Here is a 26,096-nt window from a genome sequence, read left to right as displayed (position 1 = left end):
ATAATCTTAGAATAAGGGGCTGTCCTTTTTAAAACTGAGATGAGGAGAAATTTCTTCTCTGAGGGTTTTACATCTGTGGAATTCGCTGCCTCAGAGGAAACTGGGACATTAAATAAATTTAAGACAGAAATAGATGGTTTCTTAACCAATACGGGAGTAAAGGGTTATGGGGAGCGGGCAGGGAAAGTGGAGCTGAGTCCATGATCAGATCAGCCATGATCTTATTGAATGGCGGAGCAGGCTCGAGCGGCCAAATGACCGACTCCTGCTCCTATTTCTTATGTTCTTAAGAAAGTTGCGGACTGCAGAAAGATATCAATGAACTGGTCAGGTGGGCAGGGTGGCAAATGGAATTCAATCCGGATAAGTGTGAGGTAATGTACTTGGGGAGGTCTAACAAGGCAAGGGAATACACATGAAATGGTAACACATCGAAATTGTAGAGGAACAAAGGGAACTTGGAATGCAGGTCCACAGATCCCTGAAGGTAGCAGGCCAGGTAGATAAGGTGGTTTAGATGGCATATGGAATACTTGCCTTCATTAGTCGAGGCATGGAATACAAGAGCAAGGATGTTATGCTTGAACTGTATAAAACACTGGTTAGGCCGCAGCTGGAGTACTGCGTGCAGTTCTGGTCACCACATTACAGGAAGGATGTGATTGCACTGGAAAGGATGCAGAGGAGATTTACAAGAACGTTGCCTGGGCTGGAGAATTTTGGCTATGAGGGAAGCTTGGAGATGCTGGGTCTGTTTTCTTTAGAACAGAGGAGGCTGAGGGGAGACCTGATTGAGGTGTATAAAATTGAGGGGCCTGGATAGAGTGAATAAAAACGACCAGTTTCCCTTGGCAGAGGGGTCAACAACCAGGGGGCATAGATTTAAAGTAATTGGTGGAAGGTTTAGAGGGGATTTGAGGGGAAATTTCTTCACCCAGAGGGTGGTGTGGGTCTGGAACTCACTGCCTGAAAGGGTGGTAGAGGCAGAAACCCTCACTATATTTAAAAAAATACTTGGATGTGCGCTTGAAGCGCCGGACCAAGAGCTAGAAAGTGGGATTAGGCTGGATAGCTCTTGGTCAGTCGGCACAGGCACGATGGGCCGAAATCGACTCCTTCTGTGCTGTAAATTTCTATGATTTTATAATTTTCCAAATAACAGATGTTAGGCTAACTGGTCTATAGTTTCCTGCTTTCTGTCTCCCTGCGTTTTTAAATAGGGACGTTACATTTGCGGTTTTCCAATCCGCTGGGACCGCCCCAGAATCCAGGGAATTTTGGTAGATTGCAACCAATGCATCCACTATCTGCGCAGCCACTTCTTTTGAGACTCTAGGATGAAAGCAATCAGGTCCAGAGGACTTGTCTGCCTTTAGTCACATTATTTCACCAAATACCTTTTCTTTAGTGATAGTGATTGTATTAAGTTCCTCCCTCCCTATAGCCCCTTGATTATCCACTATTGGGATGTTTTTAATGTCTTCTACCGTGAAGCATAGATTAGCATGGATCGAGAATTGACTGGCTAACAGAAAGCAGAGAGTCGGGATAAATGGGTCCTTTTCGGGTTGGAAATCGGTGGTTAGTGATGTGCCACAGGGATCTGTGCTGGGACCACAACTGTTTACAATATACATAGATGACCTGGAAGAGGGGACAGAGTGTAGTGTAACAAAATTTGCAGATGACAAAGATTAGTGGGAAAGCGGGTTGTGTAGAGGTCACAGAGAGGCTGCAAAGAGATTTAGATAGGTTAAGCAAATGGGCTAAGGTTTGGCAGATGGAATACAATGTCAGAAAATGTGAGGTCATCCACCTTGGAAAAAAAAAAAACAGTAAAAGGGAATATTATTTGAATGGGGAGAAATTACAACATGCTGCGGTGCAGAGGGACCTGGGGGTCCTTGTGCATGAATCCCAAAAAGTTTGTTTGCAGGTGCAGCAGGTAATCAGGAAGGCGAATGGAATGTTGGCCTTCATTGAGAGAGGGATGGAGTACAAAAGCAGGGAGGTCCTGCTGCAACTGTACAGGGTATTGGTGAGGCCGCACCTGGAGTACTGCGTGCAGTTTTGGTCACCTTACTTAAGGATATACTAGCTTTGGAGGGGGTACAGAGATGATTCACTAAGCTGATTCTGGAGATGAGGGGGTTACCTTATGATGATAGATTGAGTAGACTGGGTCTTTACTCGTTGGAGTTCAGAAGGATGAGGGGTGATCTTATAGAAACATTTAAAATAATGAAAGGGATGGACAAGATAGAGGCAGAGAGGTTGTTTCCACTGGTAGGGGAGACTAGAACTTGGGGGCACAGCCTCAAAATACGGGGGAGCCAATTTAAAACCGATTTGAGAAGGAATTTCTTCTCCCAGAGGGTTGTGAAACTGTGGAATTCTCTGCCCAGGGAAGCAGTTGAGGCTAGCTCATTGAATGTATTCAAGTCACAGATAGATAGATTTTTAACCAATAAGGGAATTAAGGGTTACGGGGAGAGGGCGGGTAAGTGGAGCTGAGTCCACAGCCAGATCAGCCATGATCTTGTTGAATGGCAGAGCAGGCTCGAGGGGCTAGATGGCCTACTCCTGTTCCTAATTCTTATGTTCTTATGAAGACCGATACAAAATATTTGTTCAAAGTCTCTGCCATTTCCCTGTTCCCCATTATTAATTCCCCAGTCTCATCCTCCAGGGGACCTACATTTACTTTAGCCACTCTCTTCCTTTTTATATACCTTTAGAAGCTCTGACTATCTGACTCTCAATCTCTATTCCCGCTCTTATTTTTTCCGGCGTCCTTTGCTGGTTTTTAAAAATGTCCCAATCCTCTGGCCTCCCACTAATCTTGGCCAAATTGTATGCCCTTGTTTTCAATTCAATACCATCCTTTACTTCCTTAGTTAGCCACGGATGGTTATCCCTTCTCTTAAAGTCTTTCCTTCTCACTGGAATATATTTTTGTTGAGAGTTATGAAATATCTCCTTCAACGTCTGCCACTGCTTATCAACTGCCAGTGAGCACACCGCGGGGCGCAGGGAGTAACGCCCCCTACCGCAGGGAACAACGCACCCCCGCCCCCCGCGGGGAACAACGCACCCCCGCGGGGAACAACGCACCCCCGCCCCCCGCGGGGAACAACGCACCCCCGCCCCCCGCGGGGAACAACGCCCCCCCGCCCCCCGCGGGGAACAACGCCCCCCGCGGGGAACAACGCCCCCCCCCCCGCGGGGAACAACGCACCCCTCCCCCCCGCGGGGAACAACGCACCCCCCCCCCCCGCGGGGAACAACGCACCCCCCCCCCCCGCAGGGAACAACGCACCCCTCCCCCCCGCGGGGAACAACGCACCCCTCCCCCCGCGGGGAACAACGCACCCCCCCCCCCCCCCCCCCCCCCGCGGGAACAGAGAGGCGTTTCTGTGGCTGTAGATGGACTCCAGGATGGTATGGTGCCTCCCTGGTGCCAGAGTGGACGCAGGGCATTCTGGGGGAGAGGGGAACAGCTAGAGGTCGTGGTCCATATCAGGACCTATGACATAGGTAGAAAGAGAGATGAAGTCCTGCATGCAGAATTTAGGGAACTAGGAGGAAAAATTAAAAGGTAGTAATCTCCGGGTTACTACCGGTGCCACGAATAGGAGGATAGAGAGGATGAACACGTAGCTGGAGAGTTGGTGTAGGAGGGAGGGCTTTAAATTTCTGAGGCATTGGGACTGCTTCTGGGGGAGATGGGACCTGTACAAACCGGACTGGTTGCACCTCAGCAGCGTCGGGACCAATATCCTCACGGGGAGTTTTGCTTGTGCTGTTGAGATTTTAAACTAACTTGGCAGGGGGATGGGAACCTGACAACGAATTCAAAAGGGAAGGAAGTAAAGCTGAAATTGCAAAGGAAGAATGCAGAAAGTGAATCTGTAAGACAGAGGAAACAAGGTTTAGTAAGTAGTAATCAAGGAGATCTTCCTTTGCTGAATGCTATATACTTCAATGCAAGGAGTATAGCGAATAAGGCGGATGAGCTGAGAGCACAGGTAGACACTTGGGAGTATGACATTATAGCCGTTAGAGACATGGCTGAAAGAGGGGCAGGTTTGGCAGCTCAATATTCCTGCTAACAGGATTTTTAGACAGGACAGAGAGGGGGGTAAAAAGGGGAGGTCACGTATCGATTAAAGAAACTATTACTGCTGTGAGGAGGGATGACATGTTAGAGAGATCATATGAGGCCATATGGGTCGAACTGAAAAATAAAAAAGGGGCGATCACACTGCTGGGCATGTATTATCGACCCCCAAACAGTGGGAGGGAGATAGAGGAGCAAATATGTAGGCACATTTCTGTGAAACCCAAAAACCATAGGGCAATAATAGTAGGGGATTTCAACTATCCAAATATTGATTGGGACAAATTTAGTGTGAAGGGTATAGAGGGTGCTGAATGCCTGAAATGCATTCAAGAGAACTTTTTTACCCAACATGGGAGAGGGTGGTTTTGGATTTAGTTTTGGGAAATGAAGCTGGGCAGGTGGAAGGGATATTAGTGAGAGAGCATTTGGGTGCCAGTGACCATAATTCAGTCAGATTCAAGATAGTTATGGATAAGGACAAGGATAGACCTGGAATAAAAGTTCCAAATTGGGAAAAGCTAACTTTGCTAAGTTGAGAAGTGATTTGGCCACAGTGGATTAGAAACAGCTACTTGAAGGTAAATCAGTGTCGGAACAGTGGGCACATTCAAGGAGGAGATCCGGAGGGCTCAGGCCAAACATGTGCCCTTAAAGAAAAAGGCTGGGAAAAATAATTCTAGAGACTTACAGGGGAGGATAAAGAAAAAAAGGGAACCTTATGTCAGATACCAACGGTTAAATACTGTAGAATCCCTGGAAGAATATAGGAAGTTTAGAGGTGAAATTAAAAGGATATTAGGAATGCTAAGCAAGAGCATGAAAAATTATTGGCAAGTAAAATCAAGGAAAACCCAAAGATGTTCTATAAATATATTAAGAGTAAGAGGATAATTAAAGAAAGGGTAGGGCCTATTAGATACCATGAGGGTAATGTGTGTGTGGAGGCAGAAGATGTTGGTATGGTTCTTAATGAATACTTTGCGTCTGTTTTCACAAAGGAAAGGGACAATGCAGATACTGCTATCGAGGAGGAATGTGAAACTCTGGATGAAATAAACATAGTGAGAGAGGTGGTATTAAGGGGTTCAGCAGCTTTCAAAGTGGATAAGTCCTCAGGCCCGGATGAAATGCATCCCAGGCTGTTGAGCGAAGTAAAAGGAAATGGCAGAGGCCTTGACCATATTTTCCAGTCCTCTTTAGATTCAGGCATGGTGCTGGAGGATTGGAGGACTGCTAATGTGGTACCCTTGTTTAAGAAGGGAGAAAGGGATAGGCCAAGTAATTACAGGCCTGTCAGCCTAACCTCAGTGATGGGAAAATTATTGGAAAATCTCCTGAAGGACAGGATAAATCTACATTTAGAAAGTCAAGGATTAATTAGGGATAATCAGCATGGATTTGTTAAGGGAAGATCGTGTTTGACTAAACTGATTGAATTTTTTGAGGGGGTAACCAGGAGGGTCGATGAGGGTGGTGCGTACGATGTAGTGTATATGGACTTTAGCAAAGCTTTTGATAAGGTCCCACATGGTAGACTATTCACAAAGGTTAAAGCCCATGGGATCCAGGGCAAAGTGGCAAGTTGGATCCAAAATTGGCTCAGAGGCAAGCAGCAAAGGGTAATGGTTGATGGATGTTTTTGTGACTGGAAGGATGTTTCCAGTGGGGTTCCGCAGGGCTCAGTGCTGGGTCCCTTGCTTTTTGTGGTACATATCAACGATTTAGATTTGAATACAGGGAGTATGATTAAGAAGTTTGCAGCTGACACTAAAATTGGCTGTGTGGTTGATAATGAAGAGAAACGTCATGGGCTGCAGGAGGATATCAATCTACTGGTCAGGTGGGCAGAGCAGTGGCAAATGGAATTTATTTTAGAGAAGTGTGAGGTGATGCACTTGTGGAGGGCTAATAAGGAAAGGGTATACACATTAAGCGGTCGGCCATTTAATAGTGCAGATGAACAAAGGGCCCTTGGAGTGCTTGTCCACAGATCCCTGAAAGTAGCAGGCCAGGTGGATAAGGTGGTTAATAAGGCTTTCGGAATGCTTGCCTTTATTAGCCGAGGTATAGAATATAAGAGCAGGGAGGTTATGCTTAAATTGTATAATACACTGGTTAGGCCACAGCTGGAGTACTGCATGCAGTTCTGGTTGCCGTATTATAGGAAGGGCGTGATTGCAGAGGAGATTTACGAAGATGCTGCCTGGAATGGAGAATCTTAGTTATGAGGACAGATGGGATAGGCTGGGTTTGTTCGCATTGGAACAGAGGAGGCGGAGAGGAGACCTCATTCAGGTGTAAAAAATTTTTTAGGAGCCTGGACATAGTGGACAGAAAGGGCCTATTTCCCTTGGTGGAGGGGTCAATTATGAGGGCGTCAGTTTAAGGTGGTTGGTGGAAGGTTCAGAGGGGAAGTTTCTTCACGCAGTCAGTTGTGGGGCCGGGAACTCACTGCCTGGAAGGGTGGTAGAAGCAGAAACACTCACCACATTTAAATGTAGCAATGCGGAGGAGGAAGATTTCCTGGAGTGTACAAGGGATGGCTTTCTAGACCAATATGTTGAGGAACCAACTAGATATGATGGTAAGTACTTCAGGGAATCGAATATGGCCAAGGTGATCTCCTGGACTAGTTTCGATCGCCTGGGTGGGTTGGAGAGGAATTTTCCCAGATTATTTCCCCCAATTTTTATCTTTTTTTTTGCCTCTTCCAGGAGATCACATGGCTCTGGTTGGGGTGGAGTGTAGAATGTTTCAGTATAAGGGATGTCGCAGTTGTGTGAGGCGGACTGGTTGGGCCAGATTCTCTTTACCTTTCCGCCATTGTTCATTGTTCAATGGCGGTGAAGGCAGAAAATGGCATGATGGCCTTCATAGCTAGGGGATTTGAGTATAGGAGCAGGGAGGTTTTACTGCAGTTGTACAGGGCCTTAATGAGGCCTCACCTGGAATATGGTGTTCAGTTTTGGTCTCCTAATCTGAGGAAGGACGTTCTTGCTATTGAGGGAATGTAGCGAAGGTTCACCAGACTGATTCCTGGGATGGCAGGACTGACATATGAGGAGAGACTGGATCGACTGGTCCTGTATTCACTGGAGTTTAGAAGGATGAGAGGGGATCTCATAGAAACATAAAATTCTGACGGGACTGGACAGGTTAGATGCAGGAAGAATGTTCCCAATGTTGGGAAGTCCAGAACTAGGGGACACAGTCTAAGGATAAGGACTGAGATGAGGAAAAACTTCACTCAGAGTTGTTAACCTGTGGAATTCCCTACCGCAGAGAGTTGTTGATGCCAGTTATTTGGATATAATCAATAAGGAGTTAGATATGGCCCTTACTGCTAAAGGGATCAAGGGGTATGGAGAGAAAGCAGGAAAGGGGTACTGAAGTGGATAATCAGCCATGATCTTATTGAAAGGTGGTGCAGGCTCGAAGGGCCGAATGGCCTACTCCTGCACCTATTTTCTATGTTTCTATGTTTCAGGGCTGCTGACCGAGGGCCGTGCGGCTTTGTCGGCCAGAGCGGACACGATGGGCCGAAATGGCCTCCTTCTGCGCGCTAAATTTCTATGTTTAATCTATTTTCCCAATTTACTTTAGCCAACTCTGCCTTCATATCTTTATAAAATCGCCTTTATTTAAGATCAGGACACTGGTTGAGACCAAACTTTCTCACCCTCCAACTGAATTTGAAATTCAACCATGTTATGGTCACTCATTCCTAGAGGATCCTTTACTAGGAGATCCGTTTATTAATCCTGTCTCATTACACAGTACCAGGTATAAGATCGCCTGCTCCCTGGTTGGTTCCGCAACGTACTGTTCAAGTCAACTATCCCGGATACACTATGAACTCTTCCTCAAGACTACCCTGGCCAATTTGATTTGTCCAATCAATATTAAGATTAAAATCACCCATAATTATTGCTATACCTTTCTTACAAGCCTCCATTATTTCTTGATTTATACTCCGTCCCAACAGTGTAGCTACTGTTAGGGGGCCTATAGACTACGCTTACCAGTGACTTCTTCCCCTTATTATTCCTCATCTCCACCCAAACTGATCCAACATCTTGATCTTCTGAGCCAATATCATTCCTCACCTTTATTAGCAGAGGTACACCACCTTTTTCTTTCTGTCTGTCCTTCCGAATTGTCAAAAACCCCTGAATATTTAGTTCCCAGCCTTGGTCACCTTGCAACCATGTCTCTGTAATAGCCATCAGATCATAGCCATTTGTATCTATTTGTGCCATCAACTCATCTATTTTGTTACAAATGCTGAGTGCATTCAGATAAAGAGTATTTAATTTGTTTTTTTACCATTTCTCCCAGCTTTGACCCCACTTTCTGATCCACTCTTATTTTTATACATCCTGTTACGCTCTGGTTTTCATTTCCCCCAGTGCTACCCTGCTCTATTGCCTTCTCCTTATTCTGTGACTTTTAACATTTCCGCTCACCTGAACCTCCACCCACCCCCCCTTCCCCACTATTTAGTTTAAAGCCCTCTCTACAGCCCTAGTTATTCGATTTACCAGGACCCTAGTCCCAGCACAGTCGAAGTGGAGCCTGTCCCCACGGAACAGCTCCATACCCCAGTACTGGTGCCAGTGTCTCACAAACCAAAACCCATTTCTCCCACACCAGTCTTTGAGCCACGTGTTTAACTTTGATCTTATTTACCCGATGCAAATTTGCTCGTGGCTCAGGTAGTAATCCAAGAGATTACCACCTTTGTAGTTCTGCTTTTTAATTTGGCCCCTAGCTGCGCTCACTCCCTCAGCAGAACCTCTTTCTTTGTCCTACTTATATGTTGGTACCCACGTGGACCACGACAACTGGATCTTCCCCCTCCAAGTTCCTCTCCAGCCCAGAATTCCCTACTGGATTTATTAGTGACAATTTTATATTGATGATCCCGAGTCCTTGTCTTGATCACTCTTTCTTCATAGCCCTGAAAAGTATTTATCTAATTTCCTTAAGAAAGTTAATATTGAATCTGCTTCCACCATAGTGCATTCCAGATCAAAATAAGTCGATGCGTAAAAACACTCATCTTTCTACTGAATTCTCCCAGTGTCCTGGAGAACATTTAATCCCTCAACTAACACTTAAAGCAGATTATCTGTTCATTTATCTTGGCATAAAGGATCTTGACTACACTTCAAAACTACTTTATTGGCTGTAAATCTGAAGTTGTGAAAGAATGCAAGTTCTTTACCGAGTAATCTTCTACATTGTTAGCTACAAATCTAACCTGGTTAATTATCAGCTTCCTCCCAATCATCAATAAAGTGATGGATGGAGAAATCAAGTGTCATTGACCAATTCAGTTTGGGTTTCACCAGGACCACTTAGCCCCAGACCTCATCCACAGCCCTGGTCCAATTATGAACCCAATAGCAGAATGCCTGAGGAAAGGACAGAATAGTTGCTGTCGACATCACGACACAAAGAAACCCTGGCAATAGGGATCAAAGGGAAAATGTTCCCATAGCTTGAGTTATACACAGCACCAGAGAAAGACAAGCCATCACATCCCCAGGACTTTATTGCAGGTCAGCCCAACCATCTTCAGCTGCTTCATCAATAATTTTTCCATCATCACAAGGCGAGGACCAAGAATGTTTGCAGACAATTGCAGTGTTCAGTCCCATTCACAACACATCTGATAATGAAACAGCCCAAGCCAGCCCTTAAGTAGGACCTGGATAACTTCCAGGTGGCAGGTCATATCAGCCAACTGCCACATAATGTCTATCTTGAACAAGAGAAAGTCCAGTCTTCTCCCCTTCCATGGCACGGTCATTGCCAAGTTCCCATCAACATCTTGGGGGGTCACCATTGACCAGTCATAACACTGGCTACAAGATCAGGTCAGCGGCTGAGAACTCTGCAAGTGGTTCCCTTCCAACTCCTCAAAGCCTTTCCATCATCTACAAGGGTCAAGTCAGAAGCATGATGGAATACTCAGTGCCCTGGATGGGTGCAATTGTGAAGCTCATTACCATCCAGAACAAAAAGGTTCACTTGATTGGTGCCTGCCACGGGATAATTAATTATCCCCCCCCCACTGTATAATCTACACAATGTGATGCAGAAACTCTCCAAAGTCATTTTAACGTCTTCCTCCACAACCTCTACCTCCAAGGACAAATGAGCAATGTATGTGGGACTTCCAAGATCCCCTTCAAGTCACACACCTTATTGCGGGGTCAATATTCTGGAATTCTCTAAACACCGACATCATTGCGGGAGCACCATCACTACAAGATGGCAGCAACTTATGGAGAAGGTCCACTCTCACCCTCTTCAGGCAACTGCAGCCCTGCCAGTAGCACAAATCCTAAATGTATTTTTTAAAAACACATTCTTTCCCCCATCATACAAAGATGGTAACTGCTGACTAGAGCCTTTTGGGACAGGAATAGTGATGTCTACCCAATACGAACAGTCAGGCTTATATAGATGGATTCCCTGCAAGGTATCAATGCAATAGACTCCCTATGGTAGTTATAGATGTTGAGTCAATATGGAGTATGTTTGTAATGGGAAAGGATTTCCTGATTAGAATACAACGCAAGTCAGGAAAAACAGGCATTAGGAGTTAAGGATGTGGTTCATAATTCTATTTGCTGTTTCGATAGCTGCTCTCTACTGGTTGGACACACAAATGTCAAGACTGTTAAGACTCCTAGGCCTCAACTTTATCCTTGGTTATTGCAATACTATTTGTGGAGTACTTGTTCCAACAACATTCAGGGAGTCAGCAGGGTTAAAGTCTGATGACTCAGTAAACTCAACTGTGTGCTCATACACAAGGGTGACCAAGAATTCAACAAAAGGGTCAAGTTATGTAAGCAACCAGCCTTCTGCTTTTATGCAATAGGGAGCAGATGGAATTCCCACTGAGGCACTGAAGTATGGCGGAGAGGCACTATTGGCGCGGATACATGACCTCATCTCTCTCATCTGGAGGGATCTGAGAGATGCAGTGATCGTGACCATCTTTAAAAAAGGGGACAAGTCCGACTGCGGCAACTACAGAGGAATCTCCCTATTATCAGCCACCGGGAAAGTCGTCACTAGAATCCTCCTCAACCGTCTTCTTCCTGTGGCTGAGGAGCTCCTCCCGGAATCACATGTGCGGATATCGTCCCCTACGGGGCACAACAGACATGATCTTTGCAGCGCGACAGTTGCAGGAAAAATTGTAGAGAACAGCATCAGCCCTTATACATGGCCTTCTTCGACCTTACAAAGGCCTTTGACACTGTCAACCGCGAGGGTCTATGGAGTATCCTCTTCCGTTTCGAATGGTCCCAAAAGCTCGTCACCATCCTCCGCCTGCTCCACGACGACATGCAGGCCGTGATCCTTACCAATGGATCCATTACAAACCCAATCCACGTCCGGACCGGGGTCAAACAGGGCTGCGTCATCGCCCCAACCCTCTTCTCAAACTTCCTCGCCGCCATGCTCCACCTCACAGTCAACAAGCTCCCCGCTGGAGTGGAACTAAACTACAGAACCAGTGGGAACCTGTTCAACCTTCACCGTCTCCAGGCCAGGTCCAAGACCACCCCAATCTCGGTGGTCGAGCTACAGTTCGCGGACGACGCCTGCGTCTGTACACAGAGGCTGAATTCCAGGATATGGTCAACGCATTTACTGAGGCGTACGAAAGCATAGGCCTCGCGCTAAACATCCGTAAGACGAAGGTCCTCCACCAGCCTGTCCCCACCGCACAGTACTGCCCCCCAGTCATCAAGATTCACGGCGTGGCCCTGGACAACGTGGACCATTTCCCATACCTCGGGAGCCTCTTAATAAGAGCAGACATTGATGACGGGATTGAACATCGCCTCCAGTGCGCCAGTGCAGCCTTCATCCGCCTGAGGAAAAGAGTGTTTGAAGACCAGGCCCTCAAATCTGCCACCAAGCTCATGGTCTACAGGGCTGTAGTAATACCCGCCCTCCTGTATGGCTCAGAGACATGGACCATGTACAGTAGACACCTCAAGTCGCTGGAAAAATACCACCAATGATGTGTCTACAAGATCCTGCGAATCCACTGGGAGGACAGACACACCAACATTAGCGTCCTCGACCAGGCCAACATCCCCAGCGTTGAAGCACTGACCACACTTGATCAGCTTCGCTGGGCAGGGCTACATTGTTCGCATGCCAGACACGAGACTCCCAAAGAAAGCGCTTTACTCGGAACTCCTTCACAGCAAATGAGCCAAAGGTGGGCTACAGGGACACCCTCAAAGCCTCCCTGATAAAGTGCAACATCCCCACCGACACCTGGGAGTCCCTGGCCAAAGACTGCCGAGTGGAGGAAGTGCATCCGGGAGTGCGCTGAGCACCTCGAGTCTCATTGCCGAGAGCATGCAGAAATCAAGCGTAAGCAGCAGAAGGAGCGTGCGGCAAACCAGTCCCACCCTCCCCTTCCCTTGATGACTATCTGTCCCACCCGTGACAGAGACTGCGGTTCTCGTATTGGACTGTTCAGTCACCTAAGGACTCATTTTTAGAGTCGGAGGGACTGCCTATGATGATGATGTATCAATTATAATGCAAAGACCAGAAATAGAGTGTCACTTTCTTTTAAGAATATTTCCTCCGCTCACTGGATCAGCACAAAGATATAGCCAAGAAAATGACTTACATAGACCCTCCTGCAACAGGATTAAAACTCAAGATTAGAGAGACTTTTATTCTCCAGTAGATAATCCAATTATCTCAGGGTACTTTGAGATAGAATCAGTGATGCAACAAAGGAGGTGGCCATTTGGCCCAGTGTGCCAATGAGCTATTTAATTAGTCCTCTTCACCCGCTGTTACCCCATTGCTCTTCAAATGTTTTCCCTTCAAGTATTTAACTAATTCCCTTTTGATAAATTATTAAATCTGCTTCGGCCACTATTTCAGGCCATGCATTCCAGATCACAACAACTCACTGTGTAAAAAATCTTTTCCTCGTGTGCCTCTGGTTCATTTGTCCATCAGCTTAAATCCATGTCCTCTGGTTACTATCTTTCCGCCACTGGAAACAGTTTCTTATTTACTCTATCAAAACCGTTCATGATGCAGGTTGAGCGTCCAAAATCCGGAATGTTCCGACATTGAGCTGATCTGTGCATCGTCCGGAATCTTGAAAACGTTCTGAAATCTCCACCACCCGGACCCTCCTCGACCACCCTCCCATCCCCGGACCCCCTGACCACCCTCCCCCAATCCCGCCGCCCATCCACCCCACCGTAGACCACCCCCACACACACACTCACACACACTACTACATGCAAAGTGAATTTTAATATTTAGCTTTTATACAAGTTATCAAATGCAGATGTGAAATCCCAAGATTCATAATTAAATGATTGGATTATCATTTTGGAATTGATTGAGGCACATACCTGTAAACATAAGGCCCACGCTGACCCACAACTGGTTTTTCTCCATGTAGAATTTCCTGCGGATTTTTAACTTCAAAGAAGTACACCGACATGTAGAAGGGTACAGGAACATCTCGCCACATGGTGTAAGACAGACCGCTATCAGGATCAATCCGAACTTTCTATACATGAGAAAATATGGATGTGAAAATTCAGTTCACACAAGTGAAAAACTAGCCAAATGATGAGAAAGTTAGCATTTCTCAAAAGGTCTCGAATCAAAGTTCATGGCACCGTGGGTGGCTCTGCTGCACAGGAGGGCAGGAAAAAGAGTGGGGGAGCTATAGTAGTAGGTGATTCCACTGTAAGGGGAATAGATAGGTGTTTCTGCGGCCACAATCAAGACTCCAGGATGGTAGTTGCCTCCCTGGTACAAGGGTCAAGGCTGTCTCGGAGCGGCTGCAGGATATTTAGGAGGGGGAGGGTGAGCAGCCAGTTGTCGTGGTGCATATAGGTACCAACGATTTAGGTAAAAAACGGGATGAGGTCATACAAGCTGAATTTAGGGAGCTCGAAGTTAAATTTAAAAAGTAGGACATCAAAAGGTAGTAATCTCAGGATTGCTACCAGTGCCACGTGCTAGTCAGAGTAGGAATGGCAGGATAGCCAAGATGAATACGTGGCTTGAGGAGTGGTGCAAAAGGGAGGGATTCAAATTCCTGGGACATTGGAACCGGTTCTGGGGGAGGTGGACCAGTACAAACCGGACGGTCTGCAGCTGGGCAGCACCGGAACCAATGTCCTAGGGGGAGTGTTTGCTAATGCTGTTGGGGAGGGGTTAAACTAATATGGCAGGGGGATGGGAACCTATGCAGGGAGACAAAGGGAAGTAGAATGGGGGCAGAAGCAAAAGATAGAAAGGAGACTAGTAAAAGTGGAGGGCAGAGAAACCAAGGCAAAAATCAAAAAGGGCCACATTACAGCAAAATTCTAAAGGGGCAAAGGGTGTTCCAAAGATAAGCCTGAAGGCTCTGTGTCTCAATGCGAGGAGTATTCGTAATAAGGTGGACGAATTAACTGCGCAGGCAGCAATTAATGAATATGATATAATTGGCATCACGGAGACATGGCTCCAGGGTGACTAAGGCTGGAAACTCAACATCCACGTGTATTCAACATTCAGGAATGATAGACAGAAAGGAAAAGGCGGTGGTAGCGTTGCTGGTTAAAGAGGAAATTAATGCAATAGTAAGGAAGGACATTAGCTTGGATGATGTGGAACCTGTATGGGTGGAGCTGCAGAATACAAAAGGGCAGAAAACGCTAGTGGGAGTTGTGTACAGACCACCAAACAGTAGTAGTGAGGTTGGGGACAGCATCAACAAGAAATTTGGGATGCATGTAATAAAAGGTACAGCAGTTATCATGGGCGACTTTAATCTACATATAGATTGGGCTAACCAAACTGGTAGCAATACGGTGGAGCAGGATCTCCTGGAGTGTATTAGGGATGGTTTTCTTGACCAATATGTCGAGGAACCAACTAGAGGGCTGGCCATCCTAGGCTGGGTGATGTGTAATGAGAAAGGACTAATTAGCAATCTTGTGTGCGAGGCCCCTTGGGGAAGAGCGACCATAATATGGTAGAATTCTTTATTGAGATGGAGAATGACACAGTTAATTCAGAGCCTAGGGTCCTTAACTTAAGGAAAGGTAACTTCGATATTATGAGACGTGAATTGGCTAGAATAGACTGGCAAATGATACTTAAAGGGTTGACGGTGCATAGTGTTGGAGCGGATTTTTGGACATATATTTGATTGTATACGGGACCAAACATTTGTTTTATTTTCCCCTTTAAATGAATTTTGTAAGGGATAATACTGATGCATTATGCTTTAAACAGTTAAACTTCAAGGTATAATGGCCTTGAGTTAATGGAGATTGGAAGGTGAGATAATGAACACTGGAGCGTTAAGTGCTGAGTATGTTTGTTTATACCGGTGTCAAAAGCCTGCACTTGTTTATAATGCCCTGTCACAATACGAGGCTGGGTTATATCAAAAGCTCAGCCTTGGATAGTAAACCTTGTAATGCGATGACTAGGCTTAAAGACAAGTGCAAAAGCATGTGATGTAAAGTGACGGAATTTGTAACATAAAAGAGCCTCACTGAAGATACCAATTTGAGAAATGGTTCAAAGACAGGGGTCTTTAACACTTCTCCCAAAGCTTTGTCTCCGATTTAATAAACCTCTCTTTATATATTATACAGTCTCGGAAATATTTTTCCACAACAATAGGAAATGGCAAACATTTAAAGATCACATGGATGAACTTCAACAATTGTACATCCCTGTCTGGACTAAAAGTTAAACGGGGAACGTGGCTCAACCATGGCTAACAAGGTTAAATCCAAGGAAGAGGCATATAAATCAGCAAACCTGAGGACTGGGAGAAATTTAGAATTCAGCAGAGGAGGACAAAGGGTTTAATAAGGAGGGGGGGAAATAGAGTACGAGAGGAAGCTTCCTGGGAACATAAAAGCTTCTGTGGGATTGAAGGCAGATGAATCCCCGGGGCCTGATAGTCTGCATCCCAGAGTACTTAAGGAAGTGGCCCTCGAAATAATGGATGCATTGGTGATCATTTTCCAACAGTCTATGGACTCTGGATCAATTCCTATGGACTGGAGGGTAGCTAATGTAACACCACTTTTTAAGAAAGGAGGGTAATTATAGACCGGTTAGCCTGACATCAGTAGTGGGGAAAATGTTGGAATCAAATATTAAAGATGAAATAGCAGCATTTGGAAAGCAGTGACAGGACCAGTCCAAGTCAGCATGGATTTATGAAAGGGAAATCATGCTTAACAAATCTAGAATTTTTTGAGGATGTAACTAGTAGAGTGGACAAGGGAGAACCAGTGGATCTGGTGTATTTGGACTTTCAAAAGACTTTTGACAAGGTCCCACACGAGATTGGTGTGCAAAATTAAAGCACATGGTATTGGGGGTAATGTACTGACATGGATAGAGAGCTGGTTGGCAGATAGAAAGCAGAGAATCGGGATAAACGGGTCCTTTTCAAAATGGCAGGCAGTAACTAGTGGGGTGCCACAGGGCTCAGAGTTGGGACCCCAGCTAGTTACAATATACATCAATGATTCAGATGAATGAATTGAGGGTAATATCTCCAAGTTTGCAGATGACACTAAACAGCGTGTGAGCTGTAAGGAGGATGCTAAGAGGCTGCAGGGTTACTTGGACAGGTTAGGTGAGTGGGCAAATGCATGGCAGATGCAGTATAATGTGGATAAATGTGGGGTTATGCACTTTGGTGGCAAAAACACGAAGGCAGAATATTATCTGAATGGCGGCAGATTAGGAAAAGGGGAGGTGCAACGAGACCTGGGTGTCATGGTTCATCAGTCATTGAAAGTTGGCATGCGGGTACAGCAGGCGGTGAAGGTGGCAAATGGTATGTTGGCCTTCATAGCTCGGGGATTTGAGTATAGGAGCAGGGAGGTCTTACAGTTGTACAGACCACACCTGAAATATTGTGTTCAGTTTTGGTTTCCTAATCTGAGAAGGACATTCTTGCTATTGAGTGCAGCGAAGGTTCACCAGACTGATTCCCGGGATGGCAGGACTGACATATGAGGAGAGACTGGATCAACTGGGCCTGTATTCACTGGAGTTTAGAAGGATGAGAGGGGATCTCATAGAAACATCTAAAATTCTGACGGGACTGGACAGGTTAGATGCAGGAAGAACGTTCCCGATGTTGGGGAAGTCCAGAACCAGGGAACACAGTCTAAGGATAAGGGGTAAGCCATTTAGGACTGAGATGAGGAGAAACTTCTTCACTCAGAGTTGTTAACCTGTGGAATTCCCTGCACGCAGAGAGTTGTTGATGCCAGTTCACTGGATATATTCAAGAGGGAGTTAGATATGGCCCTTACGGCTAAAGGGATCAAGGGGTATGGAGAGAAAGCAGGAAAGGGGTACTGAGGTGAATGATCAGCCATGATCATATTGAATGGTAGTACAGGCTCGAAGGGCCGAATGGCCTACTTCTGCACCTATTTTCTATGTTTCTATGTAATGTTCCAATAACCATATGGCCATGTCAATTTATCTAATTTTGTAGAATCAGAATAGCCAGAGAATTCCAACTAAATTATCCTAAAGATTTTCTTCGATATTATTTAAAATCATTTTTTACAGTTTTCCACAGACGAATATTATGTGCATTGCCTTCCAACACAATAGCCTCAAGTTGTCATTACAGGAGGCCTTCAGTGCCTTGCCCCTCCCGATCTCGAATCTCATCCAGCCCGACAAACCTCAGATCTCTGCGCTCCGCTAATTCTGGCATCTTGATCATCCCCGATTCTAATCGCTCCGCCATTGGCAGCCGTGCCTTCAGGTGCCAACGTCCTAAATGCTGGAATTCCTTACCCAAACCTCTCCGCCTCTCTATCCTCCTTTAAAACGCTCCTTAACGTCTACATCTTTGACCAAGCTTTTGGTCTTCTGTCTTAAAATTTCCTTATATGGCTCGGTGTCAAATTTTGTTTGATAACACTCCTGTGAAGCATTTGGGACGTTTCACTGTGTTAAAAGTGCTATATAAATAGACGTTATTGTTGTTTTTATGCCTCTTACTCCAGATACCTTGGCTTCTGTATCTGTTATTACAGGGTGCCTCAGTTCCCGACAAGGCCTGCTCCGACCCCACGTATCCTGTCCTCCACAAGAATTGTCTTCCATTTTCAGAAAGCAACAAAACATTAACATCTAGAATCATAGAAATGTAAGAGACCATTCGACCCATCGTCTGTGCCGGTTCTCTGACCACACCCCCCCACTGCACCATGTCCGTGCTCAGTCCGTACCCCCCTCCCCCCGCCCCGCACCATGTCCGTGCTCAGTCCGTACCCCATTCCCCCTCCCCCCCACCCCCCGCACCATGTCAGTGCTCAGTCCGACCCCCCTTCCCCCTCCTCCCCCCCCCCCCGCACCATGTCCGTGCTCAGTCCGTACCCCCCTCACCATGTCAGTGCTCAGTCCGACCCCCCTCCCCCCCACCCCCCGCACCATGTCCGTGCTCAGTCCGTACCCCCCTCACCATGTCAGTGCTCAGTCCGACCCCCCTTCCCCCCCCCGCACCATGTCCGTGCTCAGTCCGTACCCCCCCCCGCACCATGTCCGTGCTCAGTCCGTACCCCGCCCCCCCGCACCATGTCAGTGCTCAGTCCGACCCCCCTTCCCCCCCCGCACCATGTCCGTGCTCAGTCCGTACCCCCCCCCCCGCACCATGTCCGTGCTCAGTCCGTAACCCCCCCCCGCACCATGTCAGTGCTCAGTCCGTACCCCCCCCCGCACCATGTCCGTGCTCAGTCCGTACCCCGCCCCCCCGCACCATGTCAGTGCTCAGTCCGACCCCCCTTCCCCCCCCGCACCATGTCCGTGCTCAGTCCGTACCCCCCCCCCCCGCACCATGTCCGTGCTCAGTCCGTAACCCCCCCCCGCACCATGTCAGTGCTCAGTCCGTACCCCCCCCCGCACCATGTCCGTGCTCAGTCCGTACCCCCCCCCCCGCACCATGTCCGTGCTCAGTCCGTACCCCCCCCCCCGCACCATGTCCGTGCTCAGTCCGTACCCCCCCCCCACACCATGTCCGTGCTCAGTCCGTAACCCCCCCCCCGCACCATGTCAGTGCTCAGTCCGACCCCCCTCCACCATGTCCGTGCTCAGTCCGTACCCGCCCCCGCACCATGTCAGTGCTCAGTCCATACCCCCCCCGCACCACGTCTGTGCTCAGTCCGTACCCCCCCCCCGCACCATGTCAGTGCTCAGTCCGACCCCCCGCGCAGCATGTCCGTGCTCAGTCCGTACCCCACTCCCCCCCCCCCGCACCATGTCAGTGCTCAGTCCGACCCCCCTTTCCCCCCCCCCCCCGCACCATGTCCGTGCTCAGTCCGTACCCCCCTCACCATGTCCGTGCTCAGTCCTCCCCCCCTCCCCCCCCCCCGCACCATGTCCGTGCTGTGTCCGTACCCCGCCCCCCCGCACCATGTCCATGCTCAGTCCGTACCCCCCCCGCACCATGTCAGTGCGCAGTCCGTAACCCCCCCCCGCACCATGTCAGTGCTCAGTCCGACCCCCCCCGCACCATGTCCGTGCTCAGTCCGACCCCCCCCCCCCCCAGCACCATGTCTGTGCTCAGTCCGTTTTCCCCCCCCCCCCCCTAATAACCCTGCAAGTTCCTCATCCTCCAGTACCTGTGTAACTCTGTCTTAAAATTATTTATGAAATCAGCTTCCACCACATTTTTCAAGTAGAGCGTTTCAGATCCTGACAACGGAATGAAGACATACATTTCTCCTCATCTCCCCTCTAGATCTTTTGCCAATGATTTTGACCAGTTAGATTTTAACTGCTGAACATCAGAAGCAAATATATAGCGGCAATATATTTGCAGTAGATATCTCGTTAACAGACTCCTGAAATAACGTGTATTTATATAGCGCCTTTAACGTAGTAAAACGTCCCAAGGCGCTTCACAGGAGTGTTATAAAATAAATAAATTTGACACCAAGCCACACAAGAATAAATTACGGCAGATGACCAAAAGCTTGGTCAAAGAGGGAGGTTTTAAGCAAGCACAGGGGGTGATGGGTGAGTGGGACTTGGTGCGAGTTAGGACACGGGGCAGTGAGCACAGGGGGTGATGGGTGAGTGGGACTCGGTGCGAGTTAGGCCACGGGGCAGTGAGCACAGGGGGTGATGGGCGAGTGGGACTTGGTGCGAGTTAGGACACGGGGCAGTGAGCACAGGGGGTGATGGGTGAGTGGGACTTGGTGTGAGTTAGGACACAGGGCAGTGAGCACAGGGGGTGATGGGTGAGTGGGACTTGGTGCGAGTTAGGACACGGGGCAGTGAGCACAGTGGGTGATGGGTGAGTGGGACTTGGTGAGAGTTAGGACATAGGGCAGTGAGCACAGGGGGTGATGGGTGAGTGGGACTTGGTGCGAGTTAGGACACGGGGCAGCCGGGTTTTTGATCACCTCTAGTTTATGTCGGGTAGAATGTGCGAGGCCAGCCAGGAGTGTGTTGGAATAGTTGAGTCTGGAGGTAACAAAAGCATGGATGAGGACTTCAGCAGCGGATGAGCTGAGGCAGGGGTGGAGACGGGCGATGTTACGGAGGTGGAAATATACACGCTATTCTTTTGTAGATTGTTTTTATGTGCTCAGTTTTTTTTTAATTTTCTAACCACAGCAACCAGCAATTTACAGCTCAAGAGGGCATTTACATTGAAAATAGGTGCTGGAATAGGCCATTCAGCCCTTTGAGCCTGCACCACCATTCATTAAGATCATGTAACCCATCATGTCCATGCTCACTCTTTACTAAAGCACTCCAAATCTAAGACCTACTGCCCCGCACCCTGCCCCACAGTGTTGCATCATCTTCTGCTACAAACATTTATCCAATTTCCCCATAAAAGATGCAATGGTCTCTTCCTCAACCACTTCTGGTGGCAAAACATTCCATGCTCCAAAAATCCTCCAACTAAAAGAATTACCAAATATCTCTCCTCACTCAAGCAATAATCTTAAATTGATGAAGGTTGTGTTGCCTGCCTGGGGCCAGGGTTAAGGATATCTCCCCGTGGCTGGGGAAGGACTTGGAGTGGGAGGGGGAGGGGGAGGATCCAGTTGCCATGGTCCATAGGAACCAGTGACAAAGGTAGAACTAAGAATGAGGTTCTGCTGAGGTAGTTTGAGGAGCTAGGGTCTAAATTAATAAGCCAAACCTCAAGGGTAATAATCTCTGGATTACTACCTGAGCCACACACAAATTGGCATAGGGTCAAGCAGATCAGAGAGTTAAATGCGTGGCTCAAGGAGTGGTGTGGGAGAAAGGGTTTCAATTCACGGGACACTGGCACCAGTACTGGGGAAAGAGGGAGCTGTTCTGTCGAGACGGGCTTCACTGAAACCGGGCTGGGACCTCGAGGCTTCACTACTCCAACGCACTCCTGGCTGCAAATCAAATAACTTAAAAAAAAGGGGGGGGGGGCGGGGGAAGGAGGAGTCAGATGAGGGGACATTTAGAAATCTAAAGAGAAACGGTCAAGGCAATAGAGCAGTGCAGCAATTTGGGCAAAATAAACAGAGTGTGACAGGAAGGGAGAGAGAGTTTAATAGTGTAGGGAATAATGGTAAAAAATTAAATTAAAGGCTCCTTATCTGAATGCACGAAGCATTCATAACAGACAAACTAATGGCACAAAAGAACTAAATGGGTTTGATCTAATCACCATTACAGAGACATGGTTACATGTGGAAATGTACTTGTAAAGTTGCATACACTGTTACATGTACCCTTTTGCAATGAAACAAAATGGAGTCCCAATCCTCCCAGAAGCTTCTGCAGCAAACAGTCTGTTTCTGCATAAACATACTAATCTTGACTGCAACTGCTGATAGCTGATTAATTAAGAAAAGCAGGAGCCGTCTGTATGGGTGAGGGAACCTTGAACAAACCCACCTGGCCGGAGGCATAACCACCAGATAACAGAGAGACTCCTGTTGAGATAAGTACCACCCATTGTGCTCCCCTGTATTATCAATAGTCTGTTGCTATGCCAGACCTTAGAAGGGCTAGATAAAGGTTGTAAAGATATGTAAAAACTCAGACAAGGATGTGGTAATAATTAACTGATTGGAGAACCCTTCATCTGTTTTCGCTGACTGCAAAGGCAGAACCAATACACAGGATGGAGGATGGAACCATAACTTGTTTGTGCTACTGTATAAATATAATGTGAATCTGTACCACAGGGAGTGTCCGCTTAGCCTTTGACTGGACGGGACTCTCCCTTGCTGCAAGGAAAAAATGTATTAAAGGAACATCTACCAGAGCTGATTGTGTCAGAGTCTTATTGAGAGTCGAGATTTCAACATACAAAAAGCGACCAAGGTTGGGAACGAAATGTTCCATGGTACTTGATGTTTCAAAAAGACTGGAAGAATGGAAAAGTGGGAGGGGAGTAGCCCTGATAATAAAGGATGACATAAGGTCAGGAGAGAGACAGGATCTCGGCTCCGAATATCAGGAAATAGAATCAGTATGGGTGGTGATAAGGATTAACAAGGGGCAGAAAACACTATCATTATCATCATCATAGGCAGTTCCTCAAAATCGAGGAAGACTTGCTTCCACTCTAAAAAAAATTAGTTCTCAAGTGACTGAACAGGCCAATACGAGAATTACAGTCTCTGTCACAGGTGGGACAGTCGGTCCTTGAGCTGGCCTTCCCCTGCCCACCGGGTCTCGCTTAGGGCGGCAATGTCGACATCGAAGAGACTGAGTTCCCGGGCAACTATGGCGGTGCGGGGTTCCAGCCTGTTGCTGTTGGAGTTGTCCATGAGGGTCCTGATGTTCCAGGTCCCGAACTTGATATTGAAGGGTGGAAGATTCCTGTGCGCGAGTTCTTTTAACGTGGGGTGGCCGTTGCACACCAGCTACCACATGGGCTTAGCTGAGCAAGGTCTTGGTCCAGTGGCAAGGGGGTCCACGATGACTGGAGACCAGGCTCTGCTGTATGGGACTAATTGCCTACGGCGAGATGTATACAGGCGCCTTAACAGTAGCTGTATCGTTGGACAGAATATTAAATCAAGAAATAGTAGGAGCTTGTAACAAAGGTAATAAGCGCGGTGGAATTTAATCTTCATACAGACTGGACAAATCAAATTGGCAAAGGTAGTCTGGAGGATGAGTTCATGGAATGCATTCGGGAAAGTTTCCTAGAATACGTCATGGAACTAACCAGAGAACAGGCTATTTTAGATCTTGTAGTGTGTAATGAGACACGGTTAATTCACAATCTCATAGTAAGGGACCCTCTGGGCAGAGTGATCATAATAGGATAGAATTTCACATTACATTTGAGAGTGACTTGCCAAAGTCTGAAACTGGAGTCTTATACTTAAGTAAAATCAATTACATAGGTATGAGAGGAGAGTTGGATAAGATAGATTGGAAAAATAGATTAAAAGGGATGTCGGTAGATAAGCAATGGCTAGCATTTAAATAAATATTTCATTATTCTCAACAAAAATACATTCCAGTTAGAAACAAAAACTCCACAGGAAAAGTGATGTACCCGGAGCTAATTAAAGAGTTAACATAGAAACATAGAAACATAGAAAAGGATAGCATTAGACTGAAAGAAGCAGCTTATAAATGTTACATGGAATAGTAGTAAGCATGAGGATTGGGAGAGTTTCAGAGACCAGCCAAGGGTGGTTAAAAATTGATTAAAAGGGAAAAGAGAAAAACTAGCAAGAAATATAAAAACAGATTGTAAGAGCTTCTACCAGTATGTAAAAAGGAAGAGGGCAGCAAAAGTAAATGTTGGTCCTTTAGAGACCAAAACAGGATAAATTATTATGGGGGAAATAAGGAAATGGCATGTGTCTTCACAGAAGACACAAAAAGCTTACCAAAAATGGCAGGGAGCCAAGGATCTAATGAGGGTGAGGAACGTAATGAAATTAAGAGAGAGAGAAAAAGTACTAGAGTAATGAATTGGACTAAAAGTCGCTAAATGCCCTGGACCGGAAGGCCTACATCCTAGAGTACTAAAAGAAGTAACTGCAGATAGTGGATGTATTGATTTTTAATCTTTCGAAATTCACCAGATTCTACAATGGTCCCAGCGAATTGGAAGGTAGCAAATATAACCCCGTTATTCAAGAAAGGAGGGAGAGAGAAAAGGGGGCACACAGACCAGGTAGCCTGGCATCAGTAGTAGGAACAAACCTGGAATCCATTGTTAAGGGAGTGGAATCAGGGCACTTAAATCATAACATGATTAGGCAGAGTCAACATCGTTTTATGAAACAGAAATCATGTTTAATACATTTATTAGAGTTTTTTTCAAGGATGTAACTAGCAGGGTAGATACAGGGGAACCAGTGGATATAGTATATTTGGATTTGCAAAAGGCATTAAATAAGGTGCCACATAAAGATTATTACACAAGATAAGGGCTCATGGAATTGTGGATAATATAGTAGCATGGATAGAGGATTGGTTAACAGACAGAAATCAGAGAGTCGGGATTAATGGATCTTTTTCAGGTTGGCAGGCTGTAACTATTGGGGCGCTGCAAGGATCAGTGCTGGGGCCTCAGCTATTTACAATCTATATTAAAGACCTAGATGAAGGGACCGTGTGCAATGTATCCAAGTTTGGTGACGATACAAAGCTCGGTGGGACAGAAGCTGTGAGGAGAACACAAAGTGTCAGCAAAGGGATATAGAGAGACTGAGTGAGTGGGCAGTGAGGTGGCAGATGAAGTATAACAGGGAAATGTGAGGTTACTCACTTTGGTAGGAAGAATAGAAAAACAATATTTTTTAAATGGAGACTTTTAAATGCTGGTGTTGAGAGATTTGGGTGTCCCTTGTGCAAGCAACACAAAGCTCGCATGCAGGTACAGTAAGCAATAAGGAAGGCAAATGGCATGTTGGCCTTTATTGCCAGGGGTTGGAGTATAAGAGTAAGGAAGTCTTGCTACAATTGTACAGGGCCTTGGTGAGACCACACCTGGAGTACTGTGCACAGTTTGGGTCCCTTTATCTAAGGAAGGATGTACTTGCCTTGGAGATGGTGCAACAAAGGTTCACCAGACTGATTCCAGGGATGAAAGGGTTGTCTTATGAGGAGAGATTGTGTAGAATGGGCCCATACTCTCTGGAGTTTAGAAGAGTGAGGGGTGATCTTATTGAAACATACAAGATTCTGAGGGGGATTGACAGGGTAGATGCTGAGAGGTTGTTTCCCCCGGGCTGGAGAGTCTAGAACCAGGGGTCACAATCTCAGGATAAGGGGTCGCCCATTTGAGGAGGAATTTCTTCACTCACTCAGAGGGTGGTGAATCTTTTGAATTCTCTGACCCAGAGGGCTGTGGATACTCAGTTGTTGAGTATATTCAATGCAGAGATTTGTGGACTCTGAGGGAATCAAGGGTTATGGAGATCGAGCAGGAAAGTGGAGTTGAGGTAGAAGATCAGATCAGCTATAATCTTATTAAATGATGAAGCAGGCTCGAGGGGCCGAATGGCCTACTCCTGCTCCTATTTCTTTTGTTCTTATGAACTCTTGTCATTGACCCCTTGACCAGAGGAAATAATCTTTCCCTCTTCACAAAGAAGGTGCAACACAAACAGGACATTTGGCCCATCCACTCCATGTCAGCACTTGCCCTCTGGACAAGTAAATACTCATCATATTTACCTGCTGTTTCCATATCCTTCAATCCCCCTTTTCCTGCATCCACTTTTCAATCCAACCTTGAATTATACAAACGACAGCTTGCATTTATATAGCGCCTTTAACATTGTAAAATGGCCCACGGCTCATCCCAGGTGCGATCACAGAACAAAATTTGACAAGGAGCCACATAAGGAAATATTAGGACAAGGTGAACGAAAGCTTGATCAAAGAGGTAGGTTTTAAGGAGCATCTTAACTGGAGAGAG

At 46.6% G+C, this 26,096-nt stretch overlaps 1 protein-coding gene across 3 annotated transcripts in view; it reads right to left on the bottom strand.

Moving 5' to 3' along the window:
* The window catches only part of scarb1 (scavenger receptor class B, member 1), a 128,912-nt gene that overhangs the window by 94,099 nt on the left and 8,717 nt on the right, over window positions 1–26,096 (bottom strand). For all 3 annotated transcript variants that reach the window (XM_070888205.1, XM_070888206.1, XM_070888207.1), the window contains exon 3: window positions 13,552–13,712. In XM_070888205.1, the coding sequence (XP_070744306.1) occupies window positions 13,552–13,712 (161 nt within the window). The remainder of the gene's footprint in view (window positions 1–13,551; window positions 13,713–26,096) is intronic.

Source organism: Pristiophorus japonicus, chromosome 8 (genome assembly GCF_044704955.1).
Source record: "Pristiophorus japonicus isolate sPriJap1 chromosome 8, sPriJap1.hap1, whole genome shotgun sequence".
Classification (NCBI taxonomy): domain Eukaryota; kingdom Metazoa; phylum Chordata; class Chondrichthyes; family Pristiophoridae; genus Pristiophorus; species Pristiophorus japonicus.
Note: the sequence above shows the minus strand (reverse complement) of the source record. Positions and strands in the feature narration are given on the sequence as shown.